Source organism: Pseudonaja textilis, chromosome 1 (assembly GCF_049901715.1).
Source record: "Pseudonaja textilis isolate UNSWEBS1 chromosome 1, rPseTex1.2, whole genome shotgun sequence".
In the NCBI taxonomy this organism is placed as follows: domain Eukaryota; kingdom Metazoa; phylum Chordata; class Lepidosauria; order Squamata; family Elapidae; genus Pseudonaja; species Pseudonaja textilis.
In genome coordinates, this window is record NC_141990.1 from 326255748 (window position 1) to 326275148 (window position 19401).

Genomic DNA, 19401 nt, shown 5'->3' on the forward strand with positions numbered 1-19401 from the left:
AAGTGTGGCTCAGCCTCTGGCTGGCATAACGAAGCCCTAGCAGCGGGCTTACTTCCCCCTCTCCCCCCCACCCGCCAAAAAAACCTTATCCTAAGATTTGCGCAATGAATTGCAAAGTCCAAAACAAACGTGCCTGTGCATCTTTGGAGATTTTCAGTCATCCAGGTCGTGGTTGTCCCAAAGGTGCTTTTTTTCTCCAAAAGGCAACTGGACTGCCTTGGTTTTGTTTTGTTTTTTCTTTGAAGACGTTTCGCTTCTCATCCAAGAAGCTTCTTCAACTCTGACTGGGGGACTTTGGTCTCGAATCTGGGATTGCCCATTCTTTTGCATTCTTTTAACAACTCCTACAAGAATGCAAAAAAGGACCAGCTGTCTGCAAGGAGAATAAATCCTTCCATTCCCTGCCATACAGTCAGAGCTGAAGAAGCTTCTTGGATGAGAAGCAAAATGCCTTCCAAGAAAGAAACAAGAAAGGCCAGTTGACTCTTGGGGGAAAAAGCATCTTTATGGGAAACCTGCCTGTGTGGTTTCATGTTGTCAAGACTGCCTGTCTGTCATTGAGATGTTTTGAATTCAGCAAATCAAGTTTGCCAGTCCCTGTGGCTAGGATCAAAAGAAGACAGGGGTTAAGAAAGAGGCATAAAGCCTTAGTGGCAAGACACCCTAGAGGTCATCCAATCCAACCACCACCACCCCCATCACTGCTAGATTTGCTGCAGCATCTCTGATGGAAGAGCATATTTAGGAGCAGCCTGTCATCTTTTTCAGGGTCACCAGGTATATATTTCCTCTACTTGTGCAGTTTACTGGCAAGAAACTTATCAAGGCAGAAATGTAGGTAGCTGGCAGAGCTTTTCCTATTAATCCATCATTTCCAGTGAGCTTCCCCTGTTTCAATTTTTGTTGTGTTGGCAGATTGCTGTTAATTGCAAAATAAAATATAAAATATATGCCAGAATGGGTTGCGAATCCGTTTTTTAAAAAAGGAGAACCTGCATGGTTATAAGTTGGCTAGCTTTTAGATTACCCTATAATGCTTTCCTGACTCTAAATTTAGAACAGTGATTCTTAAAATTGGGGGGGAATTTTCCCAGAGGGAGAAATTTGGGCACATCCTGGGGGAGTAATAGAGCAGATGGTAATTACTTATTTGTGAGTTGAGGATCCATTTTGGGATTGCTGTGGCTGAGACGCTTGTGTAAAACTAGTCTTTTTATTTTTGTTTTAAATGGGTGTAATAGTATTTGAGGAAAAGGGATAATTGGCTGTGGCAATTTAAGTGCCGCTCTTTTAGATTAGAATACATTTTAAGGCTTTGTGTCTGTTCTCTCATGCCAAATCAGTAATGTTGATTTTCCTCATCAACTGATGTGCCAATTATTTTTATGTTGTTATGATGATGAGCAGTGTCATTTTGAATTGGGCAGACTTAAATTCAGTGTATGGAATTAAAATAACAAAAGCTCCTTTTGACTTGTGTTTCCAAGAGGCCCTCAACTTATGATCACAACTGGGACCAGAATTTCTGTTGCTAAGCAAAGTTACACCCCATTTTTGTCACAGCTGTTAAATGTATTGCTGTTAAGTGGATCAGGCAGTCGTTAAACAAATCTGACTTCCTCAGCTGTCTTGGCTTGTCATAAACCAGCTGGGAAGGTTGCAAATGGTGATCATATGACTCTGGAAACATATAAATACATGTTGGTTGCCAAGTGCTTGAATTTTGATCATGTGACCGTGGGGATGCTATGACGGTTGTAAATGCGAAGACCAGTTTTCAGTGCTGTACTTATTTCAGTCAGTCACTAAAGAAATGGTTGTAAATCGAGGATTAGAATTCTTTATTGGCCAAGTGTGATTGGACACCCAAGGAACTTGTCTTGGTGTAAATGCTCTCAGTGTACATAAAAGAAAAGATACATTCATCAAGAGTCAAGAATCATAAGGTACAACACTTAACAATAGTCATAGGGTACAATAAGCAATCAAATTACTTGCATTTATTTTGTCTGGGCCATTCTTGAGTTCAGAAAGCTGTTTCTTTTTTCATTCACGGTGCTCTTTTTGTCTTTAAAGATCTTAATGGACTGTTTTTTAAATCTGGTACATTGGAAGACATGTGGACATCAACTTCCAGAATCCCCCAGTCAGCATCACAACAACTCCAGATGTTGGACTCCAGGTGCCCCAAACTCCCAACCATCTTATTGAGTCACAGCTGGTTTGTCCCCATCCAGGCATGGGGCAGGCACCTGAACAGGTTATGCTGGTATATGTTCGTTTGTTTTATTGATTGATTTTACTGTATTTAGAGCCTGCCACAGACGATGGACTCTGAGCAGAGTACTGCAAAATTCCTTCCCAAAATTAATTAAAAACAGAAACACGTAATAGAAATCCGTAAAAAGGTTTTCGCTGACATATAGGATGATGCAGTAGTGGAGGTGTTGAATTATGAGTGGGGCGACCAAGATTTTAATTCCTTCCTCAGTCATAGAAGCTTATCGGCTGAATTTGGGCTAGTCCCTCCCTCCCAGTATCAGGGGTAGTAGGGGGTTGGGTTAGGAGTGGGGAGATCCAGGTTCCATATTCTAGGAAGCTCATTGGTTGTCTTTCAGCCAGTCTCCCCCCCCCCATCAGCCCAGCCTACTTTGCAGGAATGTTGTTGTGGGGAAAAATAGTGAACTCCCCCAAAGTTAGAATATAATACAAGGGTCTTCAAACTTGGCAAATTTAAGACTTGTGGACTTCAACTCCCCGAATTCCTGATCTGACACAAGTCTTAAAAGGTGTCAAGTTTGAAGGTCCCCTGCTCTAATAAATAAATATTCAGGTCCATCAAAGGTGCCATTTACTTCACTGGAAGGCTAAATAAGTACTTTCAAAATACCTGAAGGGCCTTCCATAAATTGGGAATCATCACCAAAGCAACCTGTCACTTGACCAATGAACCTGGTGAGCAACAGAGAGCCAGAAGGACAGGCCTTCTTTAAATCACCAAACCGATCCATGAAATCATCATTTTTGCAAAGGGCCATTGTTCAGTGGATCTTGTTTTGCCTTCATTAAAAGATAGGCTGCAGTCCAAGTGCAATAGATACTTAATATAAGTAGTCCTCGACTTACGACCACAACTGAGCCCAAGGATTATGTTGCTAAGTGAGTTTTTCTCCAGTTTACTAACTTTCTTGTCACAGTTGTTAAGTGAGTCACTGCAGTTGTTAAGTTAGTAACACGGTTGTTAAGTGAATCTGATTCCCCCAGTTGACTGCTTGTCAGAAGGCTACAAAAGGTGATCACATGACTTCAGGACACTGCAACTGTCATAAATGTGAGTCAATTCCCAAGCATCTGAATTTTGATCATGTGACCACGGGGATGCTGCAAGGATTGTGTGGAAAAAATGGTAATAAGTTGCTTTTTTCAGTGCTGTTGTAACTTCAAACGGTCACTAAGAAAATGTTGTAAGTCAAGGACTACCCGGATAGAAAGCCACTTTCACACCAACCATTAGTCCAGCTTAGAATTTTCTACACCAATAAATATAAAGGATAAGTACAATGGTTTTGCTTTTCTTGCTCCAGAAAACATAAAAACGGCTGCCAAAAATGAAAAGTGATGAAAATTAAACCCAGTGGGATTCTTACGTGCTTATAAAACGCTGGTTTTCCCACTTCTAAAGGATTATGATGAATGTAGTGCACACTGTAATTTTTTTTTTATTTTCTTCATCTTGCAAGGATACAGAGAATTTGCTTCTTGTTAGCAACTGGGACATTTATCAAGAGAATAACTTTTTTTAAGCTGCCCTGGAAGATTTTGGATAATTTCTATAAAGGACGGCAGTCTCAAAGAGAGGGAACAAAAAAAATATAAAGGATGCTTGTATCTTTATAGGCACATTTTGATAACAGGATTGAGAGTCAAGTAATCATCAATGAGAAAACAACTGATTTTTTTTTTTTTGAGAGTGGGGAGCGGGTTTATGGATTCTGTTCATGAAATTTAAAAGTTGTAAGCCACCTGGAGTTACCCTGAGATGGGCAGCCATATGGATTTGTTTCATAAATATCAGTAGTTCTCGACTTACAACTACAATTGAGCCCAAAATTTCTATGACTAAACAAGACAGGTAAGTGAGTTTCGCTCAGTGGTGGGATTCAATTTTTTTTTACTATTGGTTCTGTGGGCGTGGCTTGGTGGGCGTGACAGGGGAAAGGTTACTGCAAAATCCCCATTCCTTCCCCACCCCACTAACCTGCTTTCCAGCTCCATTCTCCTGTGCAGGGCAACAAAAGAAGACCCAGCTGATCAGCTGGGACTTTGGAGGCAGAGAATAGATGGGGGCCGAGCCAGTCAAGAGGTGGGATTTGCCGGTTTGCCAAACTACTCAAAATTTCCGCTACCAGTTCTCCAGAACTGGTCAGAACCTGCTGGATACCACCTCTGTTTTTGCTCCATTTTACTACTTTCTTGCCATGGTTGTTAAATGAATCACTGAGTCGTTAGCTTAAGCTCACATGGTTGTTAAGAGAAATTGGCTTCCCCCTTCAGTTCGCTTATCAGGTTGCCAAAGAGGATCACATCACATGACCCCGGGACGCTGCAACTGTCATAAATGTGAACCCATTGCCAAGCGCCTGAGTTTTGCTCACGTGACCGGTGGGGGAGGCTGCTACGGTTGCCAAGATCATCATTTTTTTTCAGTGCTGCTATAGCTTCAAATGGTTACTAAATGAATGGCTGTTAAGTCGAGGACAATCCATACATAAACAGCTGAAGATCCTTGGTAACCTCCCATGTGTTATTATTAAAAGATGAGGTGATAGCAGCAGGTCAATACTTATGCCGTTGTAACTTTTCTTAGTGGCCAAGGACCACTTCTACCGACCAGCTGTTTCCTCCTGCCAACCAAGGTGAAGAAGTTAATAGTCCCACCCACCTGTTCCCCAAGGGACAAAAGCTATGAGAATGTCCAGGCATTCGTTTAACGACCATTAAAATTTACAATGTCTCTGTCATGCCCCTGTTGGAATCTGATTCGGAGGGGGAGGCCGAGCAGCTAACAGGGAGTGGGGGTGTGGCTCCATTGGCTGTGGAAGAAACTGGGGAAGGGCAAAGTCCGGCTGGGCATTCAGAGGAAGACCCAGGCCCACCCTCTTCATCCTAGGGCATGCAGGGAGGAACGGAGAAGGGACCAATGTGAGTTGCATGGCTTACGGGGAAGGAAAGGGCCCTGATTCCCTCCATTAGCTACAGCTGGGAACACAGTGTTTAAAAAGGGAAGTTGCGCACAGCAAACTTATTGAGAGCAAATCATAAGTTATCGTTATTGTCAAGGCTTATCTGGGTTCCTGGTGTCTTCCCAACTGTGTGTGTTTTTCTGGCCTTTCAAGTCTGCAATTCCTTATCCTGCCATGTCAAGTTAATTACTGCAGCGTGATTTGTGTGGATTTTAATTTACAGTTTGTATGTTTTCGGACTGAATTTCCTCCACTTAAAGGCTGTTCCTGGGAGAGTTTTTCTCGAACCAAAGGTATCCTGGACATTGGAGGTACTAAAGGGACTCTTCTTACTTATGTGACTGTGTTGCCTTTGTGCCAGGCCCCGGGTCATCACAGCCTCTGAAAAAAATATGACAGCGCCTCACACATATGACCATTGCAGCATCCCTACAGTCACATGATCAGATTTTTGGCTGCTTGACAACCAAGAGGCGTTTATGATGGTTGTAGCATTCAGGGATCACCATTCGTGGCTTTCCCAGGTGGCAAATTAAGAGGGGAAGCCAGATTCGCTTAACGGCCATGAGTTCACTTAACAACTGTAGTGCTACACACTTAGCAACCTTGACAAAAAAAAGTGGTGGTGAAATTGGACATGACTAAGTTAACAACTGTCTTGCTTAGCAATGGAAATTCTGGTCGTAAGTCAAGGACTAGCTGTACTTGCACTGAGGGATACTTGGAAGCAGTGGTCCTATCTCTAGGAACCCTGGCACGGAGGGTTTCTTGTGTGCATCCTCTCCCAACCTTGGCAGGTAAGAAAGTCCCTTTCCCCCCCAAAACTTGCATTGAGGGGTGCTGAAAGTGGTGCGGTGGCCTAGAGGTGGAGCTCTCACCTCACAATCAGGAGGCTGTGAGTTCGATCCTAGGTGGAGGCAGATATTTCTCTCTCTGGGCATACCGAGAATATATCTGCTGAACAAGACTCTGCGTTGGTGACAGGAAGGGCATCCGGCCATTAAAACACTCTGCTAGCTCCATTCGGTTGCCCAGACTCCACCCTGCAAGGGATTATGGGGTCGTTAAATGAAGAGGATGATGCATAGGAGGAGGCTACTTCCCCATTCCTTCTCTACCTGAGAGTCATGTACACTCATCCATCATTCTTGGAATTTTGGAAAAACAAACAAACTCATTGTCAGGACCTTCAAAAGAAAAAAACAATCTTCCTCGCATTATTTCTCTAGCTTTATTAACATGTTTGGCAAAAGCCCAACGTATCAACTCTACATCATTAAAGTTTAACAAAAATGAAAATAAGCATCGTTTCAGAGCCTACCTGAAGGAACCACAGTTGTTTTAATGTTGGAAGATCATGGAAGAGAGAGGTTTGCCTTGGTGAACAGGGCATGTAATTGTTGTAAAACAAAAAGATTTTTTTGGTTTTCCCCTTCTCTCACCTTTCTCCTTTGGAACAAATCTGAAAGATTATTAAAACCTACTAAGAATTAAGCAAAGGCTGAGAATCGAGCTAAGGATATGTTTGGTTTTGGCCTCTGGCTTGGTCTCAGAAGCAATTCAAACTTCCTCGCTCTTTGAAATAACTAAAGAGTGAGGAAAAGGAGAGCCAGTTGTCCTCTAAAAAGAGAAGGTTGGCCGATACACGGTGGTTTTGCATGCTTTCACGAGAGTCCCTCAGAACTGAGGTAAAAATGACACCCTCACAGAGACGCAATACTCTGGGATAGTTTGTCTGCCCCCCCACCCCCAATTTAAAAACAGTTCCCCTTTCCTAAGTTACTGCAACCCAAATCTTTCTCTTTTGAACTGCAGCTGGAAAACCTCCCTACCATATTTGGGGTAAATAAATTTCCTTATTTATGCCTGTGTTGCTGATCGCCTGCTACATCCCATCCTGTGATCCTTCCCTGCAGGGACCCACCATCAACAAGGAACAGCAACCCAGAATTTCTATGTTCATGGGGAAAGAAACAGGGCTTCAAAGGAAAACCATGAAACCAAGTAGAATGAAGATTATTACACGTTACATTAACAAATGTTTTTAGGCCAATACCCCCTTCTCACAAATGGTTGGGTATGACTCAGGAACATTTTTCTCTGATCACCTCAGTTCCGAGTTGCTCCTTCTCTTTCTTTAATGGGATCACATTTAAAATAATAATAATAATAATAAACGAGGGGGTAAGCTCTGCAACCACAACGAAAAAGTCCAACATCTGTGGGCGGGTAAACAGATGGGAGGCTAAACCTGAAACAGAGTCCTTCTAAACGAAAGAATGGGACATTTTTTTTAATAAACTTGTCACAGTAAACAATCCATCACTGGAGGACCAGGGAGTAGGTGGGAGGTGAGAAGAAACACACTGCAGCATCAATAATAAGGACGCCGAGGGTTGTTCTGGAAGAGGAGAAAAAAAAAAAGACAAAATTCAAATCATCATGGTAAGAGAAGGCCAACAGAATGTGAAGCTCCAACCCAACACCGTCCTTTTTGAAGTGATCATCACGTTGTTTGATATCACATGGGGTGTGCGTGTGATTGTTCAAGGTTTTAACACGTTGGATGAACCGATCACGTTTAACCCCGAAGGCTTAGAAAGTTGCATCCATTCTGGTGTATCCAATAAACGTGATGAAGCAACCTACATCCTGGTGCAATGTGTGAATCCGTTCTTTGAATTCAAGGGAGAAGAAAAACCAGAATAGGCTGACATTCTACGAAGTTAGTCAAATGGTCGTTAAATGAATCTGACTTCCCTATTGACTCTGCTTGTCAGAAGGTCACAAAGAGGAGCACATGGCCCTGGGACATGGCAACCGTCATAAATAGGAGCCAGTTTGCCAAGGGTCCGAATTTTGATCACGTGACCATGGGGATGCTACAACCGTTCCAAGGGTGAAAAATGGTTATAAGCCTCTTTTTTCAGTGCCATTGTAACACTGGTCATTAAACAAATGGTTGTAACTTGAGGATTACCTGGACTCAAGCTTCATTCCAAGAATGAAGAACAGCAGCTGTTCCTGCCGTTTATAAACAACATTTATAACTGTTGTTTGCCTGTTCTATAATACTTTTCTCAGCTGCTGCTATTTTTACTGTTCCCACAGTTAACATGGACTTAATGTTGTGCTACATATGCAAGATTAAATAAAGGCTGAGCTATAAAGAGAGAAAATTGATACATGTAATTTTGAAGATTTACATTTGAAGGATTTCTCAACTGAGATTTGAATAGGCTAGCAACACATCGTGTGAGAATAGAAGGGAGTTTCTGGAAAAAGAAAACTTGGGATAGCTGGCTGGCACCATAAAGGGAAGTTATCTTCTCCACAACGAAGGAGCAAGATCTCCTTCCTAAATATTCTTACACGAATTCTTTCTGCAGCACTGGATACAGCACTTTAAGTGATTAACCTCATTTTGATGTTTGGTAAAATAATCCTTACAATATAGTGCTGCAAATTGTTTAGAATATAGAATAAAAATAGAATATACAATCGATCAATCTATATCAATATAGTCAATCAGTTACAGTGAAGCAAGCAACCCGTTCAAATAGTTCCTTCAATATATATATATATATATTGCAGTCAAAGGCAACTCAGATCAGGACATCTCAATGAAAACAGACCGTCCTGGCATTTTCAGAGTAAAATGTCAAGAAATTAAAAGTTCATGCCTGCCTTGCCTGCCCTGGTGGTGCAGTCGTTGGAATGCAATAGTATAGGCTAATTCTGCCCACAGCCTGGAGTTCGATCCTGACCAGCAGTCAAACCTGGCTCAACTCCATAGCTGCCTGTACCTGCTTTCATCAGCAGCTCTGCCTTACAGTGACAGGAGGAGGGTGGTGAATTCCTAAGGGTGAAGGGAGGCTATGGAATTCAAGTGAACCGCTTCTTGCTAGACAGACATTTTATCTAACAAGGCCGAGGGATGAAGAATATTTTGACTGGAGCAGAGAGCTTTTCCCAAAGCAAAAGAACTGAATTCAGTTGGTGAACTATGAACTGCGGGTGGCTGGAGGGGAAAAGAGGAGTTAACTATGTGGGTTTTTGAGGGAAAATCCCAGAACTTACTTTGCTTCTGCCGTGCCTAGATAGATTTTTCAATAAAGCTACTGGCTATTAACTGTTGGATAATCTAAAGAGTTTCTTTTGTTCGATGTGGTAAATGGGACCAGCTGACATTGGTTCAAGGTTTGACTCAGCCTTCCATCCTTCCAAAGTTGGCAAAATGAGGGCAAAATGACCCAGCTCGTTGGGGGCAATAGGCAGACTCTATAAACTGCTTAGAGAGGGCTGTAAAAGCACTATGGCGTGGTATATAAGTCTAAGTGCCAGATTATTTCAAAAAGACTGTTCCAATGTATCCCTAACCTATTTCGGATATAAATCAATTGTATAAGCATCATTTCTAACATGGGGAAAAAGGGCCCCAAGGGGTGGGGCTTCTCTCACCAGTGGGTTGGGCCGGAATCTGTAGGCCAACATCATCCTCTTCCGAAAAGCCTCGTACTCATCATCATCCTTGGACAAATCAGCAGGACGGTCGATCCCAAAGCCTGCTCCATCCACAGCCGTCACCCCCCTGGTTGGGAAAGAGCTGTGTCTATCTTATGTGCATGGACATGAGGAAGCTGCCTTAGACCAGACCTTTTAAGATAGGGTGGATTAAAACCATAGAGTCAGAGGGCTGGAAGGGACTATGGAGGTCTTGTAGTCCAGGGGTCTCCAACCTCGGCAACTTTAAGCCATGTGGACTTTAACTCCCAGAATTCCTCAGCCAGCTTTGCTGGCTGAGGGATTCTGGGAGTTGAAGTCCACAAGTCTGAAAGTTGCCGAGGTTGGAGACCCCTGTTCTAGTCCAACCCCTTTCCAAGGTAGGGGTTCCTTATACTTTATTACAGGTAGTCCTTGACTTACAACCACAACAGAATCCAACATGCTAAGCGAGACATTTGCTAAATGAGTTTTGTTCCGTTTCACAACCTTTCTTGCCCTAGTTGTGAAGTAAATCACTGCAGCTGTTAAAGTTAGTCACATGATTGTTAAGTGAATCTGGCTTCCCCACCGACTTTGCTTGTCAGAAGGTTATAAAAGGTGATCACATGACCCCAGGATACCGCAACCGTCCTAAATATGAGACAGTTGCCACGAGTCTGAATTCTGATCGTGTGAACATAGGGATGTTGCTATGGTCACAGGGGCGAACAATGGCCGTAAGTCGCTTTTTCAGTGCTGCTGTAACTTTGAACGGTCACTAAAAGAAACTGCTGTAAGTCGAGGACTACCTGGATTTAGGGACTTTGCTCTTGGAGCTGAAGCAGGGTTGCCATAACTTCCAAACCAAGTAAGAGAACCGGAGTGGTTATACTGGGATATCATGAGGATGGTGGGCCAGAACCAGAGCAAGTTTCTAGTAGTTCCCCCTCAGCCACAGGAGCTCTCTGGGGAATTTTGGGCCAGTCTTTGTTTCTCTACCCAATTATCTCACAGGATTATTTATTGTGAGGAAAAATAGAAGAGGGAAGGTACATACCCCACCTTGAGCAACTTTATGAAATCTGAGGTAAAAATCCAACATAACACAGGTAGTCCTCGACTTACACCGGGGCACTTAGCAACCATTTGAAGTTATGACAGACTCTCCAGGGTTACTCACCACCCAGATTCAATGTTCTGATGGCTGGGTCCAGCTGTATTTTGGGTGCTTGGCAAATGGACCACATTTATGGCTGTTCCATGTCATGTGACTACAATCTACGATGGGGTTTCTTTTTGCCAGAAAAAGCTTATTTCCAGCAAAAAAAAAAAAACAAACCAACAACAAAACCACTGCTGATTCACTGAATAGTGCTTAATGTCCATGGTGATTCACCTAACAACTACTGCAAAAAAAAGATTCTAAAATTGGGCACAGATGTGTGGTGACCCATTTAATGACAGGCATGATTTACGACCAGTATTCTGGTCTCAGTTTACGGTCATAAGTCAAGGACTACCTGCAAATACATTTAATTTTTTTTACACTGGGACACCTTGCTACCAAGCCAAAACCTGTGACTGCCAAAGAGAGAGAGACAGAGACAGAGAGAGACAGAGAGAGAACGTTCATAATGACTCTGGTGTGAGAAGGGGTTAGCAGGTCATCCCTTCCAAGCAGATCATCTAGAACAGTGGTGGCTAACCTTTTTGGGCTCCCGTGCCCAAAATACTGGAAGTGCCAAAATGGGCCCGTTTTTCGGCCTCCAAAGGCTGCAGAGGCTTCCCTCAAGTGTCAGAGAGGCTGAAAATGGCCTCAAACAGGCCGAAAATCAGCTGGGAGGTGCGTGCATCCGCAGTGCAGGTAGGTTTGGCTGGGACTTGCGTGCCCCCACAAATGGCTCCGTGTGCCACCTGTGGCATGTGTGTCATAGGTTCGCCATCAGGGATCTAGAATAACGGCCCCCCAACCTTTTGGGGCATCAGGGACCGGTTCTGTGGGGAGATGTTTTTCTAGGGACCGAAGGGGGCATGGTTTCGTGTGCTGCCTTCATCCTGTGGATGGGGCTTCACTTGTTTGTGTGGCCCAGTAGCTGGCATGCTGCAGACCGGGCGCCGATCCACGGATTGGGGGTGTGTGTGTCCCCTGATCTAGAATGACCACTGATAGGCAGACTCATGGCAGTGCACGTGACACACATGATGCTAACTCCAACTCCTTCCTGTCTGTTCAGAGAAGGAAGCAAACTTTCCTTGCTGCGACAATGTCATTCAGTCTGTCCACATGAAGGGGGGGGGGGAGAAGAGAGAGACAGGCGCTTGTTTTGGTTTTTCCCTCTGAGGTTTCTCCTTTCTACCACCTGCTGAAACATCCCTGATTCTCATCTGTCTGCAACCAAACACCTGAAAAGCAAATTATTCTAAACAACTTGGACTTTCAACTGCTAAGCCAATATGTCATATCAGAAAGCACATCTTGGTGATGTTATATAAAAAGTAGATTTTATTCTATCAATTTTATAACTGTCTTCTTTCTACACTGACGTTCTATATATTTTGGGTTGTTGTTTTTTTAAACTTGGTTTTCTAGCTTGTTCGCTGCTCTGTGTGTTTCTGAGCAGGGGAAAACGGAAGGACTTCCCCCCCCCCCAAATCAAGATATAACAAAAGAGGGATCAGACACCTACTTGTTCACAGGAGCTTTGATACCCTGACCATCAGATCCCAGACCATCACCTTCCTTCCAGCCCATTTTCATCAGCATCTGGTAACCGATGTTTTCCACGGTCAGTTTAAATTCTTTGTATTCAGAGTAATCAGGCTCACGGCCTTCCTGTGGAGGAAGAAAACAATAGTTTGAAAAGAAATCATGCATGAGAATCTGCTTCAAAACAATGTCTCTCCACTGTGACAATTTAAAGAGATGAGGACTTCAAAATTCCCAGAATTCTCCAGCCAGCAAAGAATTCTGGGAGTTGGAAGTCCTCACCTCTTTTAGTTGTCAAGGTTGAGAAACACTGTTCCAAGCTGTCACTATGACTGACAAGCAATGACCTTTTTCAGTCCCCTTTCAAAGGCCCATGCCACCTGTCTGGAGGCAGCGACCCTTTAGTGCAGGGGTCCTCAAACTTGACAGCTTTAAGACTTGTGGACTTCAACTCCCAGAATCCTTCCTCCAGTCATGTTAGCTCAGGAATTCTGGGAGTTGAAGTCCACAAGTCTTCAACTTGCCAAGTTTGAAGATCCTTGCTTTAGTGCAGGGGTCTCCAACCGTGGCAACTTTAAGACTTGTGGACTTCAACTCCCAGAATTCCTCAGCCAGCAAAGCTATTTGAAGAATTCTGGGAGTTGAAATCTACAAGTCTTACAGTTGCCAAGGTTGGAGACCCCTGCTTTAGTGGGTCTTCTAGATCTTGTGGGGTTTTTCCTTTTTGGACAATCCTCCAGTTCCATTGCTATTAGAACAGGAGTATAAAAAAGTATTCTCTAGGGAATAATTTTATATAGCTATTTCTAGACTGCAAAGCTCTAAGCAGTTTAGGATTTCTCTATAGAGAAGTGGTGCCTCAGTAATCTCCCATTACTTTTGGTTATCCTTCTTTGCTCCTTTCCCAGGTTTGAGGCCATGCTCTTTGGGGTGAACACACACAACCATGAAGTAGAAAAATTCTGAATCTGAAACGTTTCTAAGTTTGGAGGGGCCTCTTGGAGGCTTAAATGCTGTTCCAACTGCCCTGCCAATATTTTCAGTTGCAACTGGTATACTTTGGAGTTGATTGCCAACCCATTTGGAACAAACTGACTTTTGAAATTGTTTGAAATTGTTTTGTCTATTGCATGTATCTAATGTGTTGCCTGATTTTTTTTTTCCAAACAGGAAAAACAGATCCTCTTTCTCTTCCCTCCTCCCCGCTCCCATCCTCTTCCTCCTCCTCCTCCGGAAACATTCAATCACACACATATATATAAGCTGTCCTAAACAGAAGGACACTAAACATTTTACCTTCAGAGCTTTGAAGGTTTCCATAAACTTCTCAAGCTCATCAGGGGGCAGAAAATCTCCAATGAAATGTTTTCCTCGGCCCATTTGAGTCAGCTGCTCCGCCCATTCTGAAAAAGGACCAGGCAGAACAGAATTACTTCTCAGCAAGACGTTGTTTGTAGAACGTACAAGATGTCCTTGATTTAACAACCATTTGTTCAGTCACGGATTCCAAGTTACAATGGCCCTGAAAAAAAGGCACTTGCGACCGGTCTTTACACTTACAACCACTGCAGCATCCCCATGGTCATGTGATCAAAATTCAGGTGCTTGGCAACTGGCTCATATTTATGACGGTTGCAGGGTCCTGGGGTTGTGGTCCCCTTTTGTGACCTTCTGACAAGCAAACCCAACGGGGAAGCCAGATTCACTGAACAACCGTGTTACTAACTACTAACAACTGCAGTGGTTCACTTAACAATCGTGGCAAGAAAGGTTATAAAATGGGGCAACTGTCTCACATGGCAACAGAAATCTTGGCCGTAACTGTGCTCGTAAGTCAGGGACTTTCTCTACAGGGTCAACACACATTAAGCCCATGAATTTGTTGGGATCAGCAATTTTATGCTGGACCCAAGAGAATTTCTTTAGAACATCCATATAACTCCAGGCACCAGGCTTATAATTAAGGAGGAGCAGGGAGCCTGTTCTCACGCAGGGCAACTTGAAAATGGGTGGACTCCGAATCCCAGAATTCCCAGCCAGCATGGGGGAGGGGAAAGTCACAACCGATGAGTTAAAATTGAGTCCTCTTGCACCAGATTCTGTAGAGTAGCGTTTCCCAATCTTTTGAGCCCAGGGACCGGTTTTGTGAAACACGGTTTTTCCACGGACTGGGGAGACGGAGTGTGCAATCTAGGGCCCGTGTGTGCGTGTGCCGTTTCGCTCGCCTGCTGCTCACCTCCAGCTGTGCAGCCCAGGTCCTAACAGGCCATGGGCCAGTGCTGGCCTGAGGCATGGGGCTTGGGGACCCCTGCTGTAAAAATAAAAGCTTTACAAGGAGAAAGTTATGGCTTTGTTAAGAGTAATGAAGAGTTTAAGCGTTGGGAAAATTTACAGAATGTTAAGTGTCAACTCATAAAATATTTCTATGGTCTTTTTAGAGTTGCCAACAGAAAGGGAGGGGGGAGCAGTGTAGCAGCTTGCAAACCGAAACTGCATTCCATAAATGTTTCCAAAGATAGTAACTAGGTGACCGAAGTTTGTGCTGCGCAAAATTCTAACTGGAGAGGATGATTGATGACTCTTGGCTATGGATGTTTCCCATTGGAGAATATGAATTATGATACATCCAGCGGGTGGGGGGAAAACCTGGGCCAAGGAATGGCCAATGAATGGCCAATGAATGATGTGTCTCAGAGTCGGTTTCACCCAGGCAGCGCCGGCATGTTTACTCCTAATAAATCTTTTTAAGTTTTGAAAGTTTGACTAGAGACTTATGATTTAAATGGGAGGGGGGAGGGCAGGGGGGGTAATTGCTGGAGCCCTGACAGCAAGGGTTGGAAATGATTGTAAGACTCATCTAGTTTGTTTTCAGTTTCTGGCAAAAATAAAAATACAAAAATCCATTGAAGACAATGGATTTGCTTTACAACTGCTGCAAAAAAGGTCGTAATGACCCAACTCACAAATAACATAATGCACAAATAACATAATAGCATAGTGACCCAACTCACAAATGACATAAGCACAGCTTATGACCCTAATTCCAGGCTCAATTCTGGTCGTAAGTCAAGGACTATCTGTATTGTCTAGATCAGGGGTGTCAATCTCACGTTGTCATGGCATTGTCATGTGATGTATCGCGACTCCCCGCCCCTTTCGCTAAACTGGGCATGGGCGTGGCCAGTGTGTGCGATGCATCTGGGCTGCGAGTTTGACAGCCCTGGCCGAGATCAAGGTAGACACGAAGTCTTCCCTGTCTCCCCTGTTAAGCACTAACCACGGGTCTTGTCCATCTCCATGCGCCTCAGCTGGTGCTCCCACGTGCCCAACTCATTGTCGATTTCCTCATCGCTGTCGTAGCCGGACTGGTGCTCTTTGATCGTCTTCTCCCACATGATCTGCATCTCCTGCATGGCCTGTTTGTGCTTCATGATCATGTCGTACATTTGCTGCATCTGTAGAACAGAGTAGGATTCTTAACTGGCCATGTGTGATTGGACACACAAGGAATTGGTTACCGGTACATAAACTCTAAGTGCACGGTACATACAAACAACAAAATGATAGATATCATAGATCGTAAAGGAGAATATTTAAAGCTCAGTACTGCCATGAGGGGTCCTTTGGTGCTCTCTGAGCTTGCTTGTTTTCTTGCAGACATTTCATTACCCTAATCAGGTAACATCATCAGTGCTATCGTAGTAAGGAGTGCTGTTTGCTGTCAGATTATATTCTGGTATCTTGCTTGCCTGTGTGAGTGAGGGTGGTGGTTGGGCTGTTTACTGATGGCTCTTTGGCACTTTCTTGATTGGGATATTGCTTATGTCAGCGTTCCAGAAAACCTCCACTCCAACAAATAATTCCAAGACAGACATCATCTCCAAGGTTCTTTTTATTAAGAGTAGTAAACTGGCAGATCTGGGAAATCCCGAATGTGAAAGTTCCGGGTTTCCTTGCAATAAGTAAAAACTACAAATCCACCCCCTGCACCCATCATTGCATCAAATGCCCCAATCACCATCCGTCCCAACTTGAGACGTCTTCTTACCCAGGTGCAGAAATAACATGACCTTGACTTAGAAGAAGAATGCTATTATGTCTATCCACATACACTCCAAGAACTTCCCCCCTCCCACTTTCCCAGGCTCAAGAATGTGGCAGCGTGGAAGCATCTGGTGCTAATATGGCTTCCAAAGCTGACAGCTTATTTGATTGTTGGTCTGAAGTTAACCTTGGAGTTAAGCTACGCTGATCTGAGTGCGGATTACTGGTGGAGAGATGCTGGAGTCTTTTTGTTCTCTTTTGGGCTCTTCTGCATAGTCTATATAGATGTTGTCAACATCTATTTGTCTGTTGATGACTGATTAACTATCCTTTAAACTCTGCACCTAATCTGTTTGGTTGCTGTGCCAAACTGGACAGTTATTGAGGTACAAATGCAATAATTCCTCTGTAGAACTGTTATCAAACAGAACCTTGGACAATCTGAGCTTTCTTAGCTGATGCAGGAAGAACATTCTTTGTTGTCCCTTCATATTCTTGCATAAAAAAAACCATGGCGGCCAATCCCAAGCGGCCAATCACTGGCAACTTTAAACCAGTGCAGTCCTGCAAAGTGCTCACCAGCTTCCCTAGGAATGGGCTAAGATGGAAACTTCAGGAAGAGAGGTAAACCCTATTTTAATAGACCACCTGAAAGGCTTGAAAGGGTGTGTTTTGCTTTGGAGAACCTTCCATTTCTCCACCTTTTTATCATTTCCACCAGAAAGCAAGCTGAGAAGAGAAGCGATTTATAATGAAGGTTTGGACTGCAGAGGGCAGCAAAATTATCTGCCTCCTTATGCTGCAAGGTGATGTGGAAGCTACAAGCCCTGAACCGGCAACTTCCTCTGTAGGGACGGGGATCCTGATGCTCCAGGAAGGACTTCTTATCCATTACTGCAATGTTTCTTTACCTTGGCAACTTTACCATGTATGGACTTCAACTCCCAGAATTCCACAGCAAGCATAACTGGCTTTCTTAAAATTCTGAGCAAGAATTCTGTGGAATTCTCGGGAGCTGAAGTCTATACATCTTAAAAGTTGCCAAGGTAGAGAAACAGTGCCTTATCGGATCTCTTCCTCAACACAGAGAAGACTTATCGGTGCTTATATGAGCCTTGTGGCAAACCATGTTTGAAGAAAGCCCGAGGAAGCATATGCCTCTACTTCTGCATCATTCAAACCCTTCCCAACTAGAAGGTAGATGTCCCAATTAGCTCCATTCCACAAATTTTGCTTTGCAGAACCAGGAAGAAACCAGAAAGCAGCTGCTTAAATCTTTCAAACACAGGCTCCAGTCTCATCCATACTGTATAATATGCCATTTGCTGAATAAATTAGTTGCTTGCATTTGTACAATGTAGTAAGTCACAAGCATGGTATTACACATCAAAAACACTAGGTTTGCATAATATGCTAAGGCAAAACATTTGTAAACCTACTTTATAAGACTCTAGGAAATAATGGGGTGTATCTGGCTAACGTGGCCATAAGAGAGAATTTCTGTGTGTTTTTGGCTTGGAGGATTCTGTTACTATAGCTATTCTAATAAAAGTAGCTTTAAGTCTACACAGTGTCTGTTTCTGTTTCTGTTTCTTAGTCTGGTCTACCTTAGAAGACTGACATAGATCTTGTAAGTCTGAATGTGTTTCCCTTCCGCTCTTTTTTATTTTCATATATGTGTGTGTGTGTGTGTGTTTCAGAGGTATTTTGGTAAACTATTTCCTTGATCTGGGCTGAAACCTACTTTATCTGATTGATGCTTTGGTAATGGATTCTCTTCCTGCCCTTCAAAGATCATTCTCTATACCAGGGGTGTCAAACTCATACGTGATGTATTGGGACTTCCCCCTCTTCGCTAAAACAGGTATGAGCATGGCCAGCACATGATGCATCCAACTCACGGGTCAGGAGTTTGACAGCCCTATTCCATTCCATTCCATTCCATTCCATTCCATTCCATTCCATTCCATTCTAATTCTCTTCTCTTCTCTTCTCTTCTCCTCTCTTCTATTCCATTCCATTCTATTCTATTCTATTCCATTCCATTCTTCTCTTCTAATTCTGTTCTGTTGTTCCGTTCTAATTCTCTTCTATTCTTCTACTCTATTCTATTCTAATTCTATTCTAATTCTAATCTTCTATTCTATTTCTATTTCTATTCTATTCTAATTCTTTTTTTCTATTCTATTCTAATTCTAATTCTAATTCTAATTCTAATTCTAATTCTAATTCTAATTCTAATTCTATTCTATTCTATTCTATTCTATTCTATTCTATTCTATTCTAATCCTATCCTATCCTATCCTATCCTATCCTATCCTATCCTATCCTAATTCTATTCTAATTCTCTCCCTCCCTCCGGCTTTTATCACTTTTACAATAACTCAGGGCAGTGAATATATCCAACATACCTTCCACCTCTTACTTCCCCACAACAACCCTGTGAGGTGAATTGGGCTGAGAGAGCTGACTTTTACGGCTAAGGTGGCACTAGAACTCAAGTCTCCTGGGGGTTGGCCCAAAGTCCTCCAGAGGGCTTTCATGCCTAAGAGAGTCCTAGAACTCAGACTCCTGGCTTCAAGTCTGTGTCTTAAGAACTAGACCAATACACAGAAAACTGGATGGCAGTGGCGGCGGCAGCAGAGACACAAAAGCCAAAGAATGCAGTAGCCCCAACAAGCACACACCAAAATAACGTGACCTTAATTTACCTCTTGCTGTTCCTTCAGCTGCTTTTTCTGCGCATCTGACAGCTCTGTCACACCCACCAATCCAACTGGCTTCCCCTTCTCGTAGCCAAGTCCCTTGAGGTCCTGGACTGGAAAGAAACAAGGATTAGAAGAATTAACTCAGTCTCCACTGGACTCCTTTCCCCAACTATTGTGGCTTAAAAGCACCCTATCCTCTAGGGTAGGCTACTAT

The 19401-nt window shown here is 43.3% G+C and overlaps 1 protein-coding gene across 2 annotated transcripts in view; it reads right to left on the reverse strand.

Annotated features, from left to right (window-relative positions):
- Window positions 1–6455: 6455 nt before the first annotated feature.
- Window positions 6456–19401, reverse strand: part of SUGP1 (SURP and G-patch domain containing 1) — a 29264-nt gene continuing 16318 nt past the window's right edge. For both annotated transcript variants that reach the window (XM_087920799.1, XM_087920793.1), the window contains exons 9-14: window positions 19191–19297; window positions 15713–15890; window positions 13732–13838; window positions 12416–12561; window positions 9705–9834; window positions 6456–7644 (exon numbers count right to left, since the gene is read on the reverse strand). In XM_087920799.1, coding sequence (XP_087776925.1) covers window positions 7618–7644; window positions 9705–9834; window positions 12416–12561; window positions 13732–13838; window positions 15713–15890; window positions 19191–19297 — 695 coding nt within the window. In that variant the 3' untranslated portion in view covers window positions 6456–7617. The remainder of the gene's footprint in view (window positions 7645–9704; window positions 9835–12415; window positions 12562–13731; window positions 13839–15712; window positions 15891–19190; window positions 19298–19401) is intronic.